Here is a 24,028-nt window from a genome sequence, read left to right on the forward strand (position 1 = left end):
TTCCAGAGCTTTGCCTGATGGTGCAAAGCAGGCCCAAGGATTAATTCTGACTCTCTTAGAGGGCAAATACTGCTACCAATGGGCTCTCCAAAAATATCATTATTTTTGTTGCTGGACTGTTAATGAATGAAATAGTGGGCTCAAAATCTTGATGGAGGTGAATAAGGCAAGTAGCAGAATGAAGTTCGTACTCTAGAGACTTCAAGAGAGGAAATGTTGGGCTTATTCAGGGAACTGGTAGGTGGGATACAAAGGAAGGCAGCTCTGAAGAGTAAATCTGCTGTGGAAGGCTGCCAAGTTTTGAAGGACAGTATTGTCCAAGTACAAGAAAGGCACGTCCTGGAACGTGAATGGACGTAACAGGAGGCTGACCCCACTTGTGCCTGAGCTGAGATACAAAGGCAGCCTACAGGAGGTGAAAGCAGGGACAGGCTACAAAGGAAGAATGTAGATACATTGTCCACATATGTTGGGATGGCGTCAGAAAAGTCAAAGCACACCTAGAGCTGAGGGACAAGAAGAAAGGGACATCAAGGACCGCTCGAAAAAACTTCCGGTGCTTTAGCAGTACAGGAATAAACAAGGAAAATGTGGACTTGCACTGAATGGACTGGGCAAATTAGCAGCAGCCAATAAAGATGAGGCTGAAACACTTGAGTTCTTCACTTCAGTCTTCTCTCACAGTGTCTCCCAGGCCTCTGTGTACAGAAAGAGTTCAAGGAGGAGAATGACAAGCAATGGCTAAGGACAAAATCAAGCATCTCTTGAGAAATCTTGACCCACATCTAGAGTTTGAGATAAGATGAGCTGCTTTGAGAGTGGCGAGGACACTGACCAGTGTCATAGTAAGGTTGCTCTGTATAATCCTTGAAAGGTTTGGAGATGAGAGGTAACCTCACTTTGATTTGTGAAAAAACTTTGGAGTGAGTCCTCTTAAAACATATTTTTGGGCACATAAAAGAAGGAGGTGATGGGGAGTAGCCACTATGAATTAAACAACAGTAATAATGCTTGACCAGCCTATTTCTGTGATGACAATACTGGATGCATCAATGAAGCAAAGCTGTGCATGTTTTTTGCCTCACCCTAAGACTTCCAGCTCAGTCTCCCCCAGCACTCTTCTATTCGCCTTGAGTTGTTACATTTTGGCAGGTGGGCTCCTGAGTGGGTAAGAAAGTGCTTGGATTATTTGGCTCAAAGAGAGGTGTTTTTTGGCTGATGTTTTATCTGGAGACAGATTTCCTCAGGGAACTGTATGTATCCATGCTGTCTGGTGTCCTTGCCAAGGATCTGAAGTAGGAGATGGAGTGCACCCTCATCAAGTTGTACTTGATGTAACCAGCCCCTCCTGGTTAAACTTCTTAATCCCCAGTTTGTCAGGGAATGAAACTCTGAAGCTCACAGCCAGCTTTTGTGTTTCCTTTGTTTATCCTGGTGATGGTTAAACTGCATGGTGCTAGGCGTCCCTTGATCGTATCTTGGGTACTGTTTCTGCAAATAATTATATTCTGAATTCACATCTGCTTCTCCTTTTGAAAGTCCTTGGTGGTGCACTTCATGGTGGCCCACTGAACTTATGCACAGAGTGGGGTTCATGTGAGAAATTCTGATCAGGACAAACAGCATCTGGTACGGTGGGGGAGCACTGAGTGCACCCCAGCTCACCACTTTGATAGGAGCAGATTTTCTGAAGGTTTTTCTGTCAGTTGCTCCTACCTGACAACAATTACTCTGGGAGTATTGAGCCAGAAGTGGTCACTCTTTAAGTCTGGCTCTTCTTCTAACTTTCTTGCTTCTTTAATTCGTAAGTGTTTAGAAAGAGAGGAGTGTTCTTTGTAAACAAAGGAGATGGCCGAGCTGTCTAGATGTTAAGAGCAAGGTATTCACTCTTGTGAATATAACAGTTCTCTAGGTTTAAAGTGATAACAGTTCAATTTCAAATCTTGTAAAAATAATGCTGTTGTTAAGATACTGATAAATTTGCCACCTTTTTGTGCCTGAGAATCAATAAAATCTCAAAGGGCTTATGATATTCCTGACTGATATCTTCACTAGCAGTGTCAGTAGCTTATAGTGTAAAATTGTGTTTTGAGGCCTTATGCAGGTTTATGGGAATAAAAAACTACAGAAATGACACTAGCCAGATGCCAGCATACATCCCCATGAAAGATATTTTGCTATTGATATGTTACATGTATTGATACGTGTAACATCAGTGACTGCAATTCTTGAATTGGGTTATTTCTAGTGCTCTTAAAGGTGGTGTAAGGTAGGATTTTTCCTGCTATCTTAGTGTTCAGATACTGTTTTAGGTGCTTTGGAAGTGGCTTTTAAAGGAAGTGGAGGCAGTTAGCTTTTAGTTTGTCAGTTGGTTAAAGAGGTGTAGGGGGTATGCATTTACAGAAAGGATGGAAATGCAGCCACAGCACTTAAGCATGGACTGCTCTCTCAGGTTATTGTCATTTAGTTTATCAGAGAGGTACCTCTGTCTTTTGGCTGTTCTGACAGACTAAGGGCAAACGGACTAAGAGCACAGACTGCAGAGCACAGACACATCTGGAGCCACCCCAGTTCCTCAGAAAACTACGTGTTCTACTTGGCCCTGTGCAAGATCACAGCAAGGGGTTGGCAGCAGTAGCTCAGACATTGTCCATCTGCCTGGAGTCACATGTTAAGGGAAACTATATTTCATGGGGATGACAGTAAGATGCTACTAAGAGCCTCATAAGAAGATCTTTCTGTCCTCTGCAGTGGAGTTCACTCAATAGTATATTTACTGATATAAATCTTAGCAGTGACTTCAGGTTTTCAAGATCTCTTCCCAAGTGAAAGAAGGCTAGCTTAATACTTTGTTGAAAGAGGAAAAACTGAAACCTCTCAACCTACCCTTTTATTCCTTCTAATTTTATAGATTAACATGTGCCTGTCACTTCTTACTGTGTTCTTGTTCTGTATTATATAAACACTTGGTTTTGCAAGTTTTTTCTGTGTGAACTTTCTCTTGTCTTTTTCACAGTAAACTTTAATCATGAAACAAAAATATCTTGTGAGGTATGTTGCATTTAGGAATAGAACTATTAAAAGTTGCATGCTATCAGCTTAGATGATGATGGAGTGGAATGGTGTAAATAGTAGAGCTATTAGCATGTGCTTAGATGTGTAAATGCCTAATGTGTGAGGATGTTAAGAAAGGACACAGTGGAAAGGGAATACCTCATCTCAGTTTAAAGATACTCAGTTAACCTTGGTGCAACCGTATAAGATTAAGCAGAAAGCTGAACCGTATTCTTCAGGTGGGTGCTGTTAATGTTGCAAGGTAAATTCGTGTTCTGTAGATGGCTGGATAAAATATGATGTCTAATAAGGTTTGTAGTAACCTCAAAATATTCAGTTCAGATTGTTGACATAATGTGTGACAACAGTCTTGTACCATGTGTACTGAAAGATCGTTGCTATGTCAGGAAAAATAATGGATTAAGGATGACTACAATAGACAACAGAAGATTGCAGCTAATGCTTTCATAACTTCTGTTTTGGTATTGAAATATATGTTGTAAGGTATCTGCATAATGCTTCTGAAGCAGGTTTTTCCTTTTAGCAAATACTTTTTTATTGTTATTGAAATATAAGATGAAGTTTTATTAAAAAGGTGAGAATTGTCTTAAAAAGATACATAGGGTACCCAAGTAGGAGAATCCTTGGCAGTACATAAGGCAGTACTTTCCAGGAAGAGTAGTTTAACTGAAATGCTGAATTGGTACAAATAGTTAACATGTAAATATTGATCCACATGAATTAATAATTCTTATCAATGGAGTTGTAGAATACAGTAATATCTCTAGATAAAGTGTCTGTAAGAGGTGACAACTTTAAATTCAACTGCATTTCAGTAGAGGTCAGCCATGTCTTGCATCCTTTTGGGACATTTTGAGATTTTATAATTTCCATGTAGTTGGTCTGATCCTCTTTCTGCAGAGAATGTCTCCTGAAACTTCACTCTGTGAGTCCTTTGGGGATGACTGCTGAGCTCAGTAGGAGAAAAAGGCCCTGCAGATGAAGGTTGTCTTCTCTCTTAGCTGAGTAAAAAGCCCAATTACCTCTAAACACCATCATACTTACTGCATAGTGGGACAAGCAGCTGTGCATTGTTCCTTTTACATCCCACACGTACTGAGGCTGAAGAAAGAATGTTGCATTTCAGGGCATTCAGTGTTCTGTGTTTTTAAAGTTTGGTTGGTTTTTTTTTCGTTTTTCTATTGATTCTGGTAAATTGATTTCTAAGATTTGCAGTACACCTTGAAGGCAGGTGTTATTAATATTTAATTTCTCCTCATCACAGCTGTTTCTTGAAATGCATTTTATTAGCTTAAGTGTGTACACATTGTTGGAATATGAATTTACCAAACATGGGTAGTGGCATGAGAACTTGCTTCAAAAGAAATTAATAGATAATTGCAGTGGTTAAAAAAAACTTAAGTACACAGTATTCTTCAACATATGGTTTTGCTTCTGGTTAATTAGCAGTTTCTACTGCAATTAGAAAACAATATGCTGTTTATGAGAACAAGAGAGTATAGTTTTAATGCTTTTCTTTCCTGCTCATATAAACTCATCTTTGAACAAAGAAAGCAAGCTGAGATTCTTGAGGTCACAAGAGATAGGAAAACTAATATTTTAAAAGTGTAAAGTTGAGTCTTAAACACAAAATCCCTTTCAGGAGAAATAAGTAGTGTAGATTAGAAAATTCAGAATGGTTTCTGATGGCCTGTTTGAGTCCCATGCTGCTGATTAAGCATGCTACATGGGCCTTTTTTCCTTGTATTCTGACAGAGCCTTGGACAATTTGTCTTTGTAATGCTATCCTGTCCTACTGCATGATCTTGAGCATAACTCAGGTTAACTTGGCATGTTCAGCAGTTTCCTGTTTTGAAAGGTGTCCATCAGTTTCCTGGCTGGGAGAGTGTTCCCTTCTTTGAGATTCCTGAGGGTTTACAAATGCTTGAACACCATGTAGCCTTCTAAAAAGTCCTGTTGTTTTTGGTACTCTGTGGTGTAGGAAACTAGGGAGCCATCCTGTTCAAGTGATGGAACAGAACGAGATGACCTCCAAAGCATTGATTTCCAACAGTTCCAAAGCTCAGTAGTTAGGGTTTTCTAAGGGTTTGCTTGTTTACTATACCAGCTTCCCACTGGTTGGGATAACACTGGGAAACAGAAAGAAAAATGTGTGTGCTAAGCCTTTCAGTGGGCTCAGGTCTGTGTGGGCAGTGCAAAGTGTGATGAGGTGGGGTTAGGCAGGGACCAGAAGGACACGCAGCAGCATGGCACGGGTGTTGCTGGAGCTAGCAAAGCTCGGTGTCAGGGACAGAGGGGAGCTCAGGGCTCACCCAGCTTGGGCCTGCCCAGTCTCCTTGGCACAGATCCACCACTGTGCTCTGAAAGCACAGGCAGCAGTGTTGGGGTAATGCTGTGTTTTGAGCCTGTAAGTCCATCAGGGTCCAGCAGACCTTGCAAAGAGCCAGTGTTGGAGGGTAACTGCCTGTGTTTGCTCATTTATCTGCCAACTGAATGGGCAGCCCACCACCAGCTAACAGTTAAGCAATTTTGTTTTATGGAGTGCCAGGGATGAACATCATCACATAATGGGAAAGAAGTGCCAAAAACCAGCTGCCCTGACAGTTCATACTGACGTGCGGAGCAACAGCTTTGCAGCTTCAGAGTTTATTTCTGTCAGCTGTGCTTAATTTCCCTTCTCTCCTCTTTGTTGGATTACAATCCAGGCTGAAAATATGGAACCTGTACCCTGCTGTTACTTTGGCAGCCCCTCAGATTTGTCAGTGAGAATATCCCAGGACTTCCAGCAAAATCTGTCACGCTGTGTGTACCCTTCCTTTCTCAGAGCACAGCTGCCAAACAGTTGTAAATACCATATGCTGCTGTAAGCAGACAGGGTAAGGTCTTAGGTTTGAAGTAAGAGTGTTGTGTCTTAAACTTAAGTGGTAGTCCAAAGCTTTTGGTCAGATACATACCCTCACAAGATTAAGGTCAAAGCCCAAATTGTTATTTAGAGTCTGAATTTTACTGGGTTTAAAAATATTTATACTTGTTTCAATGTCCACCTTATAAGTGCCTTAAACTTGTTTTAAAGCCCAGCCCTGTACAGGTAAAGCCTTTCCAGTCTTTAAATCCCATTTACACCTTTAGGGTTTAGAGGATTGGGCAGTATGTATGACATGCACCATCCGGTGATAAATTCAGTCTGCTAATAAGACAAAGTAAATTAAGCACTGTAAAATTGTGAAAGTTAATTATTAAAATTCTGGACTGTCACACAGAGGTTTTGATTAGTCCAGTATTAAATTCAGAGAATTTACCACCCTATTTAAGTGTAATGGCACAGTTCTAAGATAAATTGTGCAGCATTCCCTGTAAGGTTGTTCCAATACTTTGTGCAGTAGCATTAGTGGTTGTTGGAGCGTCCTGGAAATATGTATAGTTCTAAAATTGTGGTTCTGAATAGGTGTAAAAATGTTTTATGGAGTTGGACTTAATAGTTCTAAAATGAGGGCCACACAGGCTTTCTGTTGCTCAATTTACTTAAGCTTAAACCGACATAGAGCCCTTTTGCCTTTATTGACCTATTTATCCTTAATTGTCCCTCCAGGATAACATGACCTACTTCAGCCATCTGTAGTTAAGTCTAAATGAGTCCTCAAAGTTGTTGTCTTTCTTCAAACAGTCCTTCTAAAAGCAGCTCTGCATGACCTGAAGAAATCACATTGTGTTTTCCATTTAGAAAATTATAGCTCTTCCTTAAAAACTCTTATTTTACTTAATTTCACACACTAAAAGGGGATTTGTTCAGCAACAACTTGTTAAAACAATTTTTCCTTTACCTACAGAAATGCATTAAGGTAGCTCTGATTTTAGTTCCTTGGTGGGATAAAGTTTGTGAAGTTCTAGGCAGGCAGAACTCGATGATCTTTAAGGTCCCTTTCAACCCAAGTCATTCTCTGAATCTCTGCAATCATAAAAAGGTTGATGGGTACCATAGAAGGCGGTGAGTGCACATGGTACAAGCAGATGTCCAGGCCCAGGCAGATGATGATGCCTGGACAGTTTAGTTGTTATTTTTAACCCTGGCTTCATTCCCTCAGCTTCCCTCCCAACAGCAAAAGCTTTTTGGAGCAGAAAGAAGGTCAGCATATATGATAGAAGATAGCCAGCATTACTGTCTTCCAATCAGTTGTGGTTAAGGAGGAAAATTGCTGAAAGTGGAAGAGAGGCTAATTTGTGGACCAAAAGGAGCACAGGAGATAAAGAGCCGATATAGGGACCAATCAAGGAAGATACTCATGCCCATATCTCTGAATCTGAGTGGGGAGATAAAAGAAGTATGACTTGGATGTTATATAAATTGGCATAAATATTTTAAAATAAATAAGGTGTGTACCAGTGCTGGCCATTTGGCCAAGGAACATGAGCAGTGCTTGAGACAGAATTCCCTCACATAAGTATGTTGGGATTTGTATCTCACAATTCCAAGAGACCTGGTTCTGTGCAGACTTCTGGTTGCTTTTGGGACCAAGGCTGGAGGGCAGCTCTCCTGTTGGTCAGTGAGTTAGCATTTGCCTTGTTGCCAGGATGTCTCTGGTAGTGGCCCATCTTCCTTGAGGGCTCTTGGTCTGCTGGCAGTGCTGTGAGCTGTTGTCACAGTCCTGTGGTGACCAAGGAATTTTCAGAACAAGCATAGGGCTGCACATAATCACTCGTGGCTGTCTGACCTACATTCATTGTGAAGTTTTGAATTGTTAATAGCCCCTTAGACAAAGCTCTTTGAAGTTGCTGTCATTATTTTTTCTCCTGTTTATCTGGCTTTTAAGATCTCCTGTCACTGACATAGCATCATGTGTAATTATTCTTGCCTATGCCTATAAAGTGACGAAAGGCATGTACTTTATGGTGTCATTCTGCCTGGCTGTATGATTCTGCTCATCTCTTCTGCTTCATGAACAAATTTTAATCACTTGCCTATGATGGTTTTTATTTTTGCTACCTCACAACCCAACATTCATCTAAATTCTTCTTTGCCCGCTTGCTGAAAGATCCTAAAATGCAATTTTGGTTATTTGATGGTTCCCCAGTCTTGAGAAAATTGCAATACAGTGTGTTTTTAGACATGCCTGGGGCATGAACTAATAACAGCTGAGACCAAAAGTAAGCATAATAGGAAAGGAAAGAGAGAAGGTTTTCATCTGTGGTACCCTGGATAAGATTTAGGGAGAGTTAGCTGGAATGCAGAGAAATCAGAAAAAAAAAAGGTACATAGCTGAGGCAGGGAAATGCATCAAATTTCTTATCTGAACCTTGTCTAATCATGAAGCTTTAACAGGTTCAACTCTGTTATAAATTATCAAATCGAGAGCCAAATTTATAAGAAAATTTAGCAATGATTTATTAAACTGTCAGTGAAACAGAATTTCCATCAGCAAAAACCACCACAGCCGAGGGCAGTGCCGAGCCCAGATTCAGCACTGGGTGAACACACGGACCTGACCCCGAATGTCGGAGTCTCCCCTGTTCACAAATGCTGCTTTGCGCAGCGAGCTCTTATACAGTTTATTCCGCCTGAGGCTGAGATGACCGAATGTTCCTTTGTGTCCCTTCACATGCAGAACCGGGGCCATACATGTGCAGGGATAGACAAAAGTTCAGTCCGGGTGTCTGGATGTTGTCAGAGCACTCCGGAGAAGTCGGCATTCACATGTAACAGGGTGGCACCGGTGATCACCGTAGTAGATGCAATCTTCGAGGTGCGAAATCCCTCTTGAGTAGTCCTGGCATTCCAGGGAAGTCAGTGATCATCGCCCAGGAAGGTTCCATTCTCACGTTAAAGGACTTGATATTATCTTAACATGTCCGGGAACTGGATGAATAGGACTCTGCTCCCAGCTGGGGTGGTCAAAAGACATATCTTGGATCTTACAATATTTTATACATAGCATGAATTATCTCTATCATATACTACAAACTCCAACACAGAAGCTCAGAGTTTCTTAATTTCCTGTGCAGTGAAATCTGTTTCTGTGAAGGGAAGGCAGTAGCTATCAAAAAACAGAATAAAGAGACAGTGTAAATGCTTTGGGTTTTTAAATGTGCATTTAAAAACATATCTATTCATAGAATTTCAGTACAGAATTAATTAGATTGTAGAATAGTATGGATATTGTTTTGGAGAGGTGGAAGGAGGGGAAAAAAATTTATTTTCAAAATCAAATTTGAAGCATAAGCATCAATAAGAAATTGTTTCTGCCTTCTTGCTTGCAGGTTGTGCTGCTGCTATGGAATGTCACAGCATCAGCTGTGTTGGGTGAAATGTAGCTGTTAGTGGCAAGAGATTAAAAGATAATAATTTTTACTTGGCATTCAGTGATTTTGGACAGACCACTAGAGGCTGCACTTGTATAACAGCACTTCTGGCTCTCTTCTTTTAAATTTCCTCTGCTGGAACTCCTTCTCTTTCCTGTATTGCTTCATGAACAGTGGCCAGCCTTAGTTTGAGCTGGGTGGGTTTTGCCTTCCACAGTTACAGTTCATTGAGCTGACTATGACAGGGCTCAGTAATGAAACAGAACAAATTTTTCTACATCAAGAGCCTTCTTTTGTGTTGAAGAACATTACAGGTTGCTCACTGGTTAAACACAGTAAGGAGGATCTGGCAAGCTTTTTCTCTAACTCCAGAGATGAGGCTATGGAGAGACAGATGCAGTGCAGAAACTTCCACACCACCAGGCACCAGTTTTAAATTCAGCACCTCAGGGAGTTTGAGGTGAGCCTGTTCCTTGGGTCTGCTTTGGATGATTTTTCAACGAGACAGAAGAGATGGACATGTCCTTCCAGTACTTCTGCACTAGCTGACTTCTTCAGTGTTTTCAGTAGAACAGATAGAGATTACAAAAACTGAAGCCAAAACTATATGAATTCTGTCTGAAATTACAGAATTCATGTGGGAAGTTGTTAATCATTGCATTCCTATTTTTGCCCCGTATGCAGTGCCATGTACCATAAATAGAGTGCACCTGTAATTTCTGGTTTTTCTCATAAATATTGCTGGAATAAGAACTGATTGCTTATGGACTAGTTACACACCTCAGCTGAAAGTGATTCTTGTAGGAATCTGAACTGAGCTGTCATAAATGAGTATCACCACAAGATGTCAGTTTTGTCACTGTTTGAGTGGGAGCCAAAATGTCATGCCAGCTTGCTTTAGGGGCTCAGGAGGTCTGCTAGGTAGCCAAAGAGCTTCATCTGGGTGTTCATAAATGCTGCCTTTGTTAGGGCCAATTCTGTCCTCAGATTTGTTCAGGATACTTGACCTCAGTTAGTCATACATCTACATCTGTGGCAGAACTTGGCACCCCACTGCTATTTTCTGTCTAAGGGACTGAATGCCGTGACAGCAACATGCAGTTGTGTATGCAGCCATCTTTTGGAAATATGTTTTCATTCTATTTATTTTCTAGGTAGATGGTTTCTTTGCCCCTGATATCTCAATTACAATGCAACTCTTAACATTTCTGTTGAAAAAAATAGAAAATATGATTCTAAAGTTTGCTAATTTAGAGCAAGTGTAGTTAATGGGAAGGTTTTACTGTTCAGAACACTTCCAACTTGTTTTAGGGGTGTAATTACTTTGTGACTACATATTTTATAATTTCATTAGTATCAAAAATGATAAATTGCAAGTTCAGAATATAATTTGTAACATTATGTAACTTTATAAAATGTGACATTTGTAACACATTCTAAAGGATTATAGCTTCTTTTATTTGCCAGGCTACTCTTCAGTTATATGCTTTTAAACACTAATTTAAAAGCAGTTTTTTAGAAAACTCATTAAGTAAGATCTGGAATAGCAGTAGGCTTACAAAGCACCATTCAGCTTAGATACAGTGTTAAAACCTACAGGCTTGCTTTGCAATTGAAACGACGAAATTCAATGTAAGAGCTCATATGGCTGGTTTATAGATCTTTTTCAGTTCCTGCTATCTCTAAATTGTTTTAATCAGGAACCTTCTGCAGTGAGGCTGGGTACTTTGGGCTATAAAAGCCTTGAGATAATATCTGAGGCTTTCAAAATGGAGCTTTGAGGAATACGATGTATATCAACCTATTTTCATCATTTACTCGAGGAAGCACAAGTCTGCTTTCTTTTCCTTAGAGATGTTGGTTTAAAATGTAAAGTCCCTAAGTTTAGTTTTACTTTGGATTGCGAGAAAGAAGCTGTCATAAGATGAAAATATTTAAAGACCAAATGATACAAGACATTTTAAAATTATTAAGCAGCTTTAAAACATTTTAAAATTAGGGGTACATGCCAAATATGATATTTTTTGTGTCTTTTTTTAAATATCCAGCAGGTGGATTTCTTTTGGAATGAAGTGGATGAATTGGCCAGTTCTGAAACAAAGCAAGCTTTACAATAATGAGCAAGCAAGAATTGTAAGAAAATGAAACTGTTCTAGACCTAATTACAGTTTAGTGGCTGGGTGCTACATTTTGTATAATGTTACAGCTGAATTTTTTTTAAATTTTTTTGTGTCAAGTTCAAAACCCATTAAATTCTTCTGCTCTAGGAAACACTGCATCCTCTAGGACATAGCTAATGATCAAATTGCAGTGTGGGTTACCCTACACAAGGGGCAGGAGCAGAGGAGATGTGCAGCAAGGCTATGCCAGGTGAATTGTCACTGCCCTTTTCCTTGCTGGCAAACCAGCATAAAACTGGTGCAGTGAAATGTCACCACAGGGCTTAGCTGGTTTTGTTTTTTTTCCTTTCCTAGTTGCTGTACTGGAGATTTTTATCTTGATTTGTTAATGCCATTGATATCGCATTCTTCACTATATTATTTGACTGTCTCCTAGAGCTTATAAAGGCCATTAAGGAGGTGGCTCTTCTCTGCTTCCATTATTTGCTGGGGCATTTCTGGTTTCATTTTTTTAGTGTGTGAAACACTGATGATTAAGAAAGAATTTTTGTCTCCTCTTCACCCCCCAAGAAATCATTCCTAGCAGCAACAGGAGAGATGGAGAAGTAGTCTTTGAGGTGGCTCAGGCTCAGTCAGTTAAGTGTCTTGTCTCTGCAAATGTAGAATGCAAAGTTTCTCTTGGGAAGCAGAACCTTGCTCATTAAGTGTCTGATTTCCAATGGCCTGTTCCTAAGGTAAGTGACCAATGATAAGTGGGTGAACCAATTCCAAGTCTTTCTTACATAGGTTTACAGTTGTATGCCAAAAAAGATCAGGATTTGTGAGATGCCCCAGGCCTCACATCTTTTGAAGCAGTGTGTGTGTGTCACTGTGCTGAGGGTGAGGAAGCTTTAGCATAGGGTGGTACCAAGGTTCTGCTTATGATACAGATGGCTGCAGACATTGCCTTGGTGCTCTGTTCAGTGCAGTAATTCTTTGTCAAATGTTGTTCAGCTTGTCAAATGTTGTTCAGCTACTATGGAAATAGCTGTCCAGCCCTTGAGGGCAAGAATTTCTAGTCCATTTGTATGCTGAGATAGTTGAGGTAGGGAACAGTCCTGACTGTCATGTAGGCCAGCTGTTTAATAATAAAGCTCTAAGACTGAATTTCAGTTTTAAATAAGTGGACTCAAGTAACCTAAAATGCTGTACAGAATTTCAAATGTGCAGAGGTTTGATGCTTTCAGGTCTCTGGGATGAACCCAAAGATTTGCTTTGTTTCATTTGTAGCAGAGACCAATACTAAATGCTAAATGTATACTAAATGCTTTCATACAGCAGTGTAGAAGCAATAGGAAATTATTGGTGTAGCAGTTGTCACCACCCATACCTTGGAGAAATGCAAGGATCTTTCAGAGGATGTTTATGTAATTTCTTCCACATACCCCAGAGGGAATTTTCTTTCCACAGTCCCATGTACTATAAGCTTTCCCACCCTTTCCCCCAAGTGCATGAGCTAATAAGTCTTGCAAACAAGACAAAGAGGAGATGTCCCCATAATGTAAACTGAGGAGTCACTAAGTGGAAAATTTGGTTCCTGCCCTGCATGGGAAAGGCTTCTTGTTGGGCAGGTGTTTCAACCTCACTGTCACCTCCTCCTGATGGTTGTACACTGGCTCCCCAGGACAGAGGGAGGGGCCTGAGCAGAAAGTCCATCCTCTGCTGCATTTTCTCCAGTCCTCTGTGGCCCTCCTCCTCTTCCTCCACTTTCTACCTTTCCAACCTGGCCTTTGTGAGTTTGCTGGACACATTTCCTGCAGAAGCAGGGATGGTTCCCTGCCTGTCTAAAAATGTTCTGTTCTTTGTTCTGGTTAATAAACAGAAGAACAGTGCTTATCCCATGATGTTTTTGAGTTTTTTGTTTTGGTCTGGGGGATTTTTTTTGTGCATATATTAGGAGAGAAACAAAGGAAGGAAATACTAAATTTGAATTAGAAGTTTATATAAATTATGTTTCAGAAAGTACACCGGATACAAGTTAATACATTAAAGACAAAAAAAGTCATATGGGAAATGTTAACAAGCCTGAATAGACAGGTGCTTCTGCTAAAGTTTTCTAATATTTTTCACTGTAAGAGTTGTTTTCTAGTCATTTACAACTAGGCCAAATTTTCTTTCCATTTGTGATGTGCCACCTGATTTTATGGTGTAAAGTTCAGCCAAAATAGCTGTGTGGTTCCTAAGATGCCAGGGAACAAATCCACCATGCTCTTCAAACATTGAGACAATTGTTTGAGAAGCTCAAGTGTCTACTTCCTTTGTTCAAGGACTCAGACTTGACACTCAGAAGAACGATGGCTTTTGTGTCAAGACAGTACCTTGAGAAAAATCTGCCTAAACCCCAGGCCACAGATGCTAAGTAACTACTCAAGCCCATTGCCAAAAGTGTCCTGCTTCATCCTGGAGCAGGAGCTTCTCTGTGGTTACAGGATGAGCTGCTCTAGAGCCAGGTCTGCTTCCAGGAAGGCTGTGGCATGGGGTGTGGGTGCCACCTCTTGGGCAGCAGGCAGTGCAGACAAGCTGCTGGACTCCACAGGCAGGAGCACAGCTGAGGGAAGTGTCCACCCAAGGGAAGACACTGGGAGATGGAGTGGGACATAGCATACAGTTGGAGGATGAAGGGACTATGATATTCAGGAAGGGGTGAGAACTGATGTCATTCATCCTGAAAGTCTAAAATTAAAAAGAAAATAAAAAGACTTTTTGCATTGCTCTTGGGATAAGGAGTGATGAATGGGAGAGACAAATGTCGGTGGCGGAGACAAGTTTACTGGGGAGTGATGCAGAGGCATGAGAAGATGTGAGCTAAGCTGAGTGCAGTGCAGCTGGACCAAGGCAGGGAAAAAAGCTTGATGAGCTTTTGATGAGCTGTGCCTGTCAGAGCATGCTTCTGCTGAGACAGTGGGAGCAAAAAAAATGCATTCCTCTTAAGCACATGGAGGGGTAAGGGAAAATCATTATCAGGATAAAACATAATAAATATGGCTGAGGGATAGAGGGACAGCTGGCACTCACAGTTAAATCAGGAGCCAAAGGAAAATTGAGTATGTGCTTGTTTCCAAAGCACCATTCCCTATGCCCTAGAAAGGAGGAGGGTATTGCAAGGTGTCTTGCATCCCCATGTGCAGGTGCGTGTCTGGCAGCAAGGAGAGGTCAGTAGAACAAGGGTACATTGGCAAACAGACCTGTTTTCAATATTTACTTTTCTTGAATGCATGACTTTGTTCTCTTTGTAATGTTCTCAACTTTGTTGTACACAATGTCTTAGTTTGGTTTGTTGCTTCCTGCCTGTGACTTGCTGGAGCTGTATCCCAGACTCCAGAGCCAGGCCTTTGCAACAAGGCTCTGTTGTCAAGATAACAAATACTTTTCCCACCCTGATTGATTTGGAACAGGGCATGTATTTTTTTTTTCCCACCGGTCTATATTAATGGAGTGTTAACAGTTTGAAGTCAGATGCTCAAGACTTTGCCACCGGGTCTCTTCTGGGCAGCAGTGGGGAATCCTGGCTTTTTATGTCTGAGCTTGCTGATTCATGCAAGCACACAACATATTTGATCCTTCTATTTGATCCAGTGGAAAAAGAAGGTTGGCTGAAGACATCTTTTGGGCTATCTTAGAGATGTGCTTTTCTTTGTTAATTCTTCCACTTAAGTAAGCCTTGTCTTTTTATTTTTCTAGGATATTGATATTAAGCTCTGCTTATTGTCAGGTGTTTAGGCAGGTGATTAACTGTGTGGAGCTGCCATGTAGATAATTTCTGGGATCCCAGCTGAGCCTGTATTTTCGTGTGCTCCTAGAGAGAAATCCTATTGGTGCTCTTTCAGAGGCTTTAATTTTATTCATATTGCACTGAAATATCAGTATTTTCTTGAAAGACTATACAGATGTTGCATTTAGGTACTCTGAGATTATGCTTCCTCTGAGGAAGTATGGAGGGATTTCAGGGCTCCTGGGACCTTCTACTGAGTGGGGGAAAATAGACTCTTTATGAGTCTTAATACACTCCAAAATCCACACTGGCTCCTGTGGGGACAGCTGTAGCACTTTTTTCACTCCATTGATCCACATTAAGGCTGTGTACCCAAGGAGTTTGTTTTGCCATCTGATTATTGTGGCACATGGTTGCTATTATAATTTTATTTTGCTCAGTCACTAAAGGTTAAAATTGTGAGACCTTTAAACGGGGAACAGGAAGAGGCTAAAATCAGTCTGAATCTCTCTCCTCCTCTTGCCCTTTAAATAAAGAAAAATAAGAGAGGAAACTTTGGTAAATCATGGAAATTTACTGTAGTGGGAAGCATATTGCTAATATAAAGCCCTGTTTGTCTGCAAGGGTTGTCAGGCTTACAAGGCAAGTGCTCAGATGTTGTTTATCAGTGTTGTCCTAACCCAGAGGCAAGAGTTAAGTAACATGCACTGAATGTGGGCAGTGAGGATCACTTCTAATATTCTGCTGTGCTGAAAGGACTGCTTAGCTTCTTCTGGAAGAAAGCAAGGGCTCCTTTGCATTTCTAATGATTATTCATGTTTCCCACTGAAGAGTATGTCTGTAAATTTGAGAGATGCTGCATTTTATAAAAGAGAGGGAATAAACTGTGAGTCCTGTTTAAATCTGTAATTTTGAAGAATAGCTTAAAATGACACATCTGGGTACCTGTGTTCTTCACCCTCCTAAACATCTCTTATCATTATGCTACTGACATAATCTTATCAAGAAAAGCTGGTGTTTCCATGATTCAGCAATCTTGAATAAAGAATCCTGACATTCTGTTGTGTTGATTTTTATTTTTTCTTTTCAGATATTACCATAACAAATTGATGCACAGTATTTCTAAAGGTCACACAGTGCCACAGCAGGCCTTGCAATAAATCATCAGATGTAAAAATACAGTACATATACTGAAAAAGGAGCAAATGTATGAGAAAACAATTAATCTGAGCCTGTCTGCCTTGCATTTGCCTGCTGTTTCCATTTTGATTGCGATTGGCTGGCAAGGGCTGCTGCTGGCATTGCACAATTGGCTTAGATGGGGAATTACAAAACAGGAGCACATCCCTTGGTCAGGGCTCGGTAGCACATGCAGCTGAGCACAGGCAAAAGAGAAAGGTCACCCGTACGGCAGGATTGGAGCAGAATCTCTCTCACAGATGTTTCCATTCGAGAGGAGTGCCTCTGAGCTCGTTGTTCTCATCTGTGGTTTGAAGAGCTTAAATGCCCTAAGGTTTTTTTGTTTCAGCGAATGTGAAAATGCACCTAGGAAGAAGTTTACAGCCTGGAGGCGTATGAGGATTTCAGATGCATGGAGCAGTATCATGGAATGATCAGAAGGATCTGTGGTTTTCAGGAGTTTTAAGTATCACTGAGGAGGAAGGCAATTCAAACAGAAGGTTAAAAAGCAGATGCAAAAGGAAAACAACTTCATGTTGATCCTGAAATTATACTGACAACATCATGAGGAAGGGATTATATCAGCACCAAACAGTGGAGAATCAATCAGTCTCATTTTCTTCTGAAATAATCCCTGTGCAATAAATGTAAATACTATCTTTTGTGAAAAAGAAGACTTCATTATTTGAATGCATTTTGAAACTCTGCAAAACGCTGTGGGACTGCTGCATCTTTGCAATGGTGTATAATGTATCTTTATTTAAGATATTTATATGAAGAAAATTCTGCACAAAAAGGTCAAGCTACTTTTTTTTTTCACTGTTTTTTGACTGCTTTTCTGTGTGAGGGAACCAGGAGTTACATTTGTATTTTTAACTAAACTTTCCTATTTTCTTCTCTCCTCCAAACTTAGTTTACGAGATGCTGGAATTGGATTTATTCTTGTCATAGATCGCAGACAGGACAAATGGACCTCTGTGAAAGCTTCCATACTGCGGATAGCAGTGAGTACTCTCTTAAATTACTCCTTAGAAAGGTTTTTCTGTGTTGAATCATTTCTTACAAATGGAAAAACATAATTTTTTTTTTTCTTTTCAACAATATGTCAGCTAATAGATGATACAGAAAGTATACAGTAGGTCTTTTGTATCCCAGACAGAGCATCATGTGTCTATGATGTGCTTTTAAGCAGTCTGCAGCTCAGGACATCTTCCTAAGTATGCACTTGGAGAGAGTCAATGTGTGGGCATGCAGCTCTCCCAGGTGGGAGCTGATGTTTGCATGGACACCCCATGGGTCCCATAGAGTTTTCACTATTCAAGTGAAGAAATGAGGGTGAGGGTCCTGGTTGAGTTTACCACTTGTGAAAGGAGTTCACATGGAAAAACTGTTCTTCTGATGTTTGATTTAAAACAAGGATTATATGTAAGCAAGAAAATCTTATGTGCCTCCTATGATCAATCAACAGTGCATGCTCTTAACTTTCCCAGTCTCCCTTTCAAGTAATATGAAAAAGAACTTTATTAGAGGCTATTTTTCCCTTTTCTTTTTTCAAAAGTAAGGAAGGACAGATTCATGTTTATCATGTGCTTATTCTACTGCTGGTTTACTTGGTTTTTAAAGTTTTTGGTTCACTGGTTGCCTTTTTTTTCTTCCTTTTTATCCTTGCTTGAATTGTTAGAGTCAATAGTAAGGGCTGAAAAACAAATCTGTAAATATCTTTTAATTTTTAATGGCTGAAAAATTTTGACTTTGTAAGATAAAAGTCAAATCAAAACATTAAATGTCATTTTAATGTGGCCTGATTATGGCCAAAGAATTTTTTGTATTATAAGTTAAAATTAGTATATTACTTTACAGTAATACATCTTTAAAGGTAGTATATTACTCCCACTATATGATGTTTTATGAATGAATATATAATGATATAATATTCCCACAATACAACTCTTTACACAATAATCATGGTAGAAATGTTAAAACATTGAAAATACATTAAAGTATCAGCAAAATTTGCTTTAGCAGCTCAATTTGAAATTTTGAGATGCAGCATTGAGTAGATCCCAGTAGTGAAAACTGAGAGCAGCATAATTTAGGATGATTGAAGTAAAAGGCCTCTATCTGGAGGTTTGGCATCTCTCAAAAGTCAGTGCTGTAGTTTCTGTTCAAGAACAGATAAGTATTGCCCAGATTATGGTCCTTTTATTTGCATAATTGGGGTTGTGAGGGTTAGGGAGCAACTGCAGACAAGTTGCTTATGGCTGTGATGATAACATTTATGGTAACATTCCTCCAGTGTGTGTTACTTTGCTTTGAAGCACAGTGAACAGAAGTGAGCAACTATTCCCCATTCTAAGGGGTCTGTCACTGTCGTGATGGTGTTGGTGCCTAAGGGATTTAGGATGTTAAGTGCAGGAGCACTGCACAGTTGCACTACTGCAGCTGATGGGTTATTTTGCTTTTCTCAGCTTTTCTCAGCTTTTCTCATTCTTCTGTGAGCTTTTTCTGAAAGAAGAATCATGCTTCTTAGCTGAAGTCTAATCTGTTAAAGGCAGGATTTTTTATATTGCTTCTCTGTTGAACAGCAACAGTGTTGGCTTTCAATTGTACCCATGTATATATATTTATAGCAGTCCTCCTGTTGGGCTTCAGCTGTAGTCACATCAGCCCTGAACACTTGAAAATTTTGTGTTCCTATTCCAAAAGAAGATGTAGTGAAGAATTGTTTGCTCTTGATCATCATATCTTTGCTATAGTATTTGATATAAATCAAATCTAATGCATTTCAGCTGTCTGTTGTTTAACAAAAACACAAAGCCAAATATACAAGATACAAATATTGTGCCAAATTAGTGAGGTCCTATTGATAGACAAAGATTTCTTTTGAATGGCTCAAGGGTAACTGAAGATTTCCACTTGTTTGGTGTTTCTAACAAGAATTGTCTTTTGATGGTTTTCAATTTCAATTCAGAATTGTCTTTTGGTGGTTTTGAAGCATCTGAGTTATTTGGGCTATCCAGACTGCTCGATGTCTGAAAGCCTGATGGCTCTGGTAGTTTCAATCACAGAATCACAGAATGGTTTGGATGGAAGGGACCTTAAAGATCATCTAGTTCCAACACCCCTACCATGGGCAGGGACACCTTTCACTAGATAAGGTGGCTCAAAGCCCCATCCAAGCCTGGCCTTGAACAGTTCCAGGCATCAGAAATTCCCGCTTCTCTGAGTAACCTATTCTAGAGCCTTGCCATCCCCACAGTAAATAATTATAATTTCTTCCTACTGTCCCATCTAAACCTACCTCCTTTCAATTTGAAGCCATTTCCCTTTTTTTTTTTAATTATTTTTATTTTTATTGCTGAAGCTTATTGCTGTGTGTGAAGACAGGAGTCTCATGTTATTTGAGATGAGAGCTTTGGCTGTCGGTTTATTTTATCATTTCTGCCATCTTACCTGTTTTTTCTGTAATCATCCTGAGGGAGTTAACCCTCTTGATTTGTGAAATCAGAATTGCCAGTATAGAGTGCTATGGCTGGAGCACTGCCTGACAGGAATATCCTGGCTGGAGCATCTGCCCATCACTAATACCCTGGCAACTGTAGGACATGTATTTGTAAGCACTGAGCAGCTGTTAAACAGAAATTCATATTAGCATGGATTTGTTATTATTATTTCTTGTTATTTTCAAGACTCTTCATACGCATTTGGTTTGTACTAGTGGGTATTGGAAGTATGTTTTGAAACAAAAGTAACAAAATGTTTTGTTTCAGGCTGAAATTATTGTGAAAAATGTATTATTAAAAATTTCTAAGCTTCATTTTTCCTTCTTTGTTGTTAGGGTTATGAGCAGAAAATGAGCAATGATGAGCTGAATCTGTATTTCATGCTGATACTTAAAGGTTGTTGTAGTCAAGACTTTGGAGGTGAGGTTAACCCTATTTTTGCAGACATAGTGGAAGGCCAGTGACTGCACTGCTTGCCCAGGGTGACTGCTGCTGCAGCACATGCAGTGCAGGGGGACTGAGAGCAAAGCCAGAGTCCAGGGCTGAACTATGACATTTATTTTCCTGGGATGTGACAGAGATTGTGGCAAGAACATGCCCAGGCATTCAAACTTTGCTATTGTTTTATTCTACTTGATGAAGTTGCAATGAGCAGGCAGCCCAGGATGTTGTTGTGAGCAAGCACAAGAATGCAGGCTCTGTGGCTTAAGAGACACTGCAAACAACATTATTCTTTTTATTTCTCACTTGATTTAGCTGAAGTGAACTTATTAGCCTAGGAAGAATTTGGTCTATTGGGATAGTCAGGCTGAGACGTGAAATTCTGGTAGAGATTCCAAGAGCCAAGTTTAATGTTAAGTGTGAAGTCTTGACAGCAAATTGTCGTGTTGTTAGAGAGACAGTAGAATTTGAAAGTTCTTACAAGAAAAATACTGAACTTAGTAGTTGCAAATTGTTCACTTGTAATACATTATTGTTTGAGGATACAAAATTTTTTCAGCTTTTTGCCCTGTCACCTGTGATGATTCTTCTAAATTTATATTAGAATGTCCTGTTTTCAGTAAAACATAGTATTCAGAGTATAGAGACATGCAAGACCTTGCTGAACCTTTTAGCTCCTGTGGCAATTACGTAGTCTCATGGATAAGTGTGCAAGGAGGAGCAGTCATGGTGGCTGGTAAAGCAGCTCTGCATTGTCCCAGCTGAATTTGGGTGAATGACAAATGCCAGACAAACTGATCCACTTGTCCTTTCCATGCAGTCAAAAATTACTCTTTTTTATCCTTTTTTTTTCTCTCCTAATGTTATCATACCCAAACAAGCAATATTCAATCCACAGTTGTAGGAGCAAGGCTTTTTACTGATCAATGTGTTCTAGGATTTCACACTGCTATCTTCACAGTTCCAGTGTATTTTCTTTTAAAAATGAAGTCGGTGTCATTACATTGTATTAGTTTCTTGTTGTCCTGTCAACATTGTCTTCCTCCATCTAGAGGGAAAGGTTGCAGTGTGAACTCACTCTTTTAGACAAACAAAAAACTTGCACTCAATATCATTTAAAGTTTTACCATAGCCATTCATCAACCTCAACCCAGGGAAAATAAACTTCCTTGGTGCGTAGGGAATAACGTACCTGTGGGCAACTGCTCTTGAGTAAGCATTAGGATGGAGGTTGGTTGTTTTGTTGGTGAGGAATTTTTATCCATTTACAAAACTTTGCAGCCCTTTCTAAATGTGACAAGAGATGAGTTTTATTCTGCCTCCTGGAAAAGAAGTCTGCTTTGTGATTTGCCACCCCTAATTAAGGATGCACTGCGTGCAGATTTCATGCCTTTTGTTTTGGACTGCCTTGTCCACAGCACTGCTTTTCTTAGCTGTTCATAAATCAAAATGCAGTCTTCAGTGTAACACTGGCTTAGCCTATTAATTTCTTTGAAGATCAGGGCCAAGACTGCTGTCTGGCAGGAAGAAACCTGAAGCCAATGGACACAGCACACCAGAATGCTTAGGTTGGACTCAATGATTGTGGAGGTCTTTTCCAACCTAATTGATTCTTTGATTTTGTAATACCAGCCTAAACCTTGCAGGAGTCAGGCAGTCCCATTTTTGTGCCATTTGGAATCTTACTGGTTTGATATCCAAGGTGAGAAATGATGAATTGCAGTAATCCAACTTTGAGTTCTTTGGCCTCGTTTGTAGAGATGTTGAGTTTCTTAGTGAGTTCTTGATGTAGAAAAGATATGTTTTTTAAGTGGTGCCCCATGAAAGGCACTGTTATGGGATAGGTATTTCCCTTTAGCCCAGTTTCTAGTTAGCTTTTTGCATCATGTCCTGAAAAGTAGTGACACTTCACACTTTATATGACTTAAGTTTGAAAACACTGCTCTTCTTTCAGCCCCAGTCATGTTTCTCATTTTGCTTGGATTTAAGACTAGAACTTGGCAGCATGATGGAGCTGGAACAGTATTTGTATTAATTTTGTGGCTATTGTAATGAATGAGTACAGTAAATGATAAATGAGTACGTTTATTTTGAGATCAGTATGGTTTTGTCTGATTGCCTTGGATGTTTTGAGACTACTTCAAATGCAGGCACTTTTGCAGTTATCCTTGTGTACTTAGCCATTTTTATTTATTTTATGTGTTTGTTGAATATGTGAAAACAGAAGTGAGTCACTTAAACTCAGAAAGCAGGACCATAATGTCGCAAGCATTAAATATAGATCTAATGCAAAACAGTCCTATGTTTTTAAAACTAGATTTCAAGCTGCTCTTTTTATGAACTGATTTAATTCAAGATTCTTTTGTGACAAGAATTATGTGTAAGGCACTTGTTCATTTTAGCCAGGAATAAACAGTCTTAAATAGGTAAGCAAGTAGTTATTAAGCCCTTTATATACAGAAGTATTTTGGAAAGAAGTGCTCTGTGGCTTATGGCATACTAATCAGTGCAGAAAGGAAAACAGCACCCCAGAGTTTGGTAATGTGGGTATTTTGAAGCTTTTCATAAAATGAAAATTATTTTTTTTCCAAATATTTTAAGACAGAACTACTAAAACCCAGTCAAGCATTAGCTCTTTGATGGCTCACATATTATACACAATATTTCTGCAAGCTGGCTTAACTTCAGGGTCAGTACTGGTGATACACACAGCCTCTCTGCCAGTAATTTCTGTGAAGAAAAATGATAGTGCAACTAACACATGGTCCAGAGGAGGCCACAAAGGTGATCAGAGGTCTTGGAGCCTCTCTCCTATGAGAACAGGTTGAGAGAACTGAGGTTGTTGAGAAGAGAAGGCTCTGGGCCAGACCTCACTGCAGCCTTTTGGTACTTAAAGGGGGCTTATAAAATAGAGGGAGAGAGACTTTACATAGGCAGATAGCAGTAGGACAAGGGGGAGTTGTTTTAAACTGAATGAGGAGAGACATTACATGTTAGGAAGCAATTCTTCACTGTATGGGTAGTGGGGCACTGGAGCAGGTTGTCCAGGAAGTTGTGGATGCCTCAGCCTGGAAGTGTTCAAGGCAAGGTTGGATGAGCACCTGAGAACCTGCTCCAGTGGAAGGTGTTCCTGCCCTGGGGGCAGGGGGGTGTTAGAAATAAGTGATCTTTAAGATCCTTTCCAATCCAATCCATTCTGTGATTCTATGGTAACTTGATTTTGCATTTTGCCCAAAACTCACCTGGGTTCAGTCTATACATTTTCCCCTTTCCAGAAACCTGGGGCATGCAGTGAAATGCTCCCCGTTCCTGAGAAGCAGATGCCTCAAAGCAGGCAGGTTAACCTGCTCCTGAGAAACTATTAATGGGTTTTCTGGAGAACTTAAGAATGTTCCCCATTTTGTCCAGCCAGAAAAGGTTCTTCCCCTTATTCTAGGTTCAGGATACTTGTAGGGCAACAAAGATCTCAGTGTATTGGAACATTTTGATCCTGGGGCTGTGCTGTATACAAATTCTTGATTTGATCAGGTTTAATCAAAAATTGATAACAGTGTGCACATCTACATTTTTTCTCTTTAGAATTGGCATTGATCTGACTTGATGAGAAAGTGAAGGAGATGAGCAGATAGAAAACTAGTCCCATGACTGTCATGAAATATCAAACA

The 24,028-nt window shown here is 39.9% G+C and overlaps 1 protein-coding gene across 10 annotated transcripts in view; it reads left to right on the forward strand.

The window, feature by feature from the left end:
* Positions 1 to 24,028, forward strand: part of MCF2L (MCF.2 cell line derived transforming sequence like) — a 156,319-nt gene that overhangs the window by 99,992 nt on the left and 32,299 nt on the right. For 9 of the 10 annotated variants that reach the window (XM_077173335.1, XM_077173336.1, XM_077173337.1 and 6 more), the window contains one exon: positions 17,333 to 17,423. In XM_077173335.1, coding sequence (XP_077029450.1) covers positions 17,333 to 17,423 — 91 coding nt within the window. Of the gene's footprint in view, positions 1 to 16,586; positions 17,217 to 17,332; positions 17,424 to 24,028 lie in introns of those variants that run through there. The other variant, XM_077173344.1, reaches the window with a different exon arrangement.

This window comes from Agelaius phoeniceus, chromosome 2 (assembly GCF_051311805.1).
Source record: "Agelaius phoeniceus isolate bAgePho1 chromosome 2, bAgePho1.hap1, whole genome shotgun sequence".
NCBI lineage: Eukaryota > Metazoa > Chordata > Aves > Passeriformes > Icteridae > Agelaius > Agelaius phoeniceus.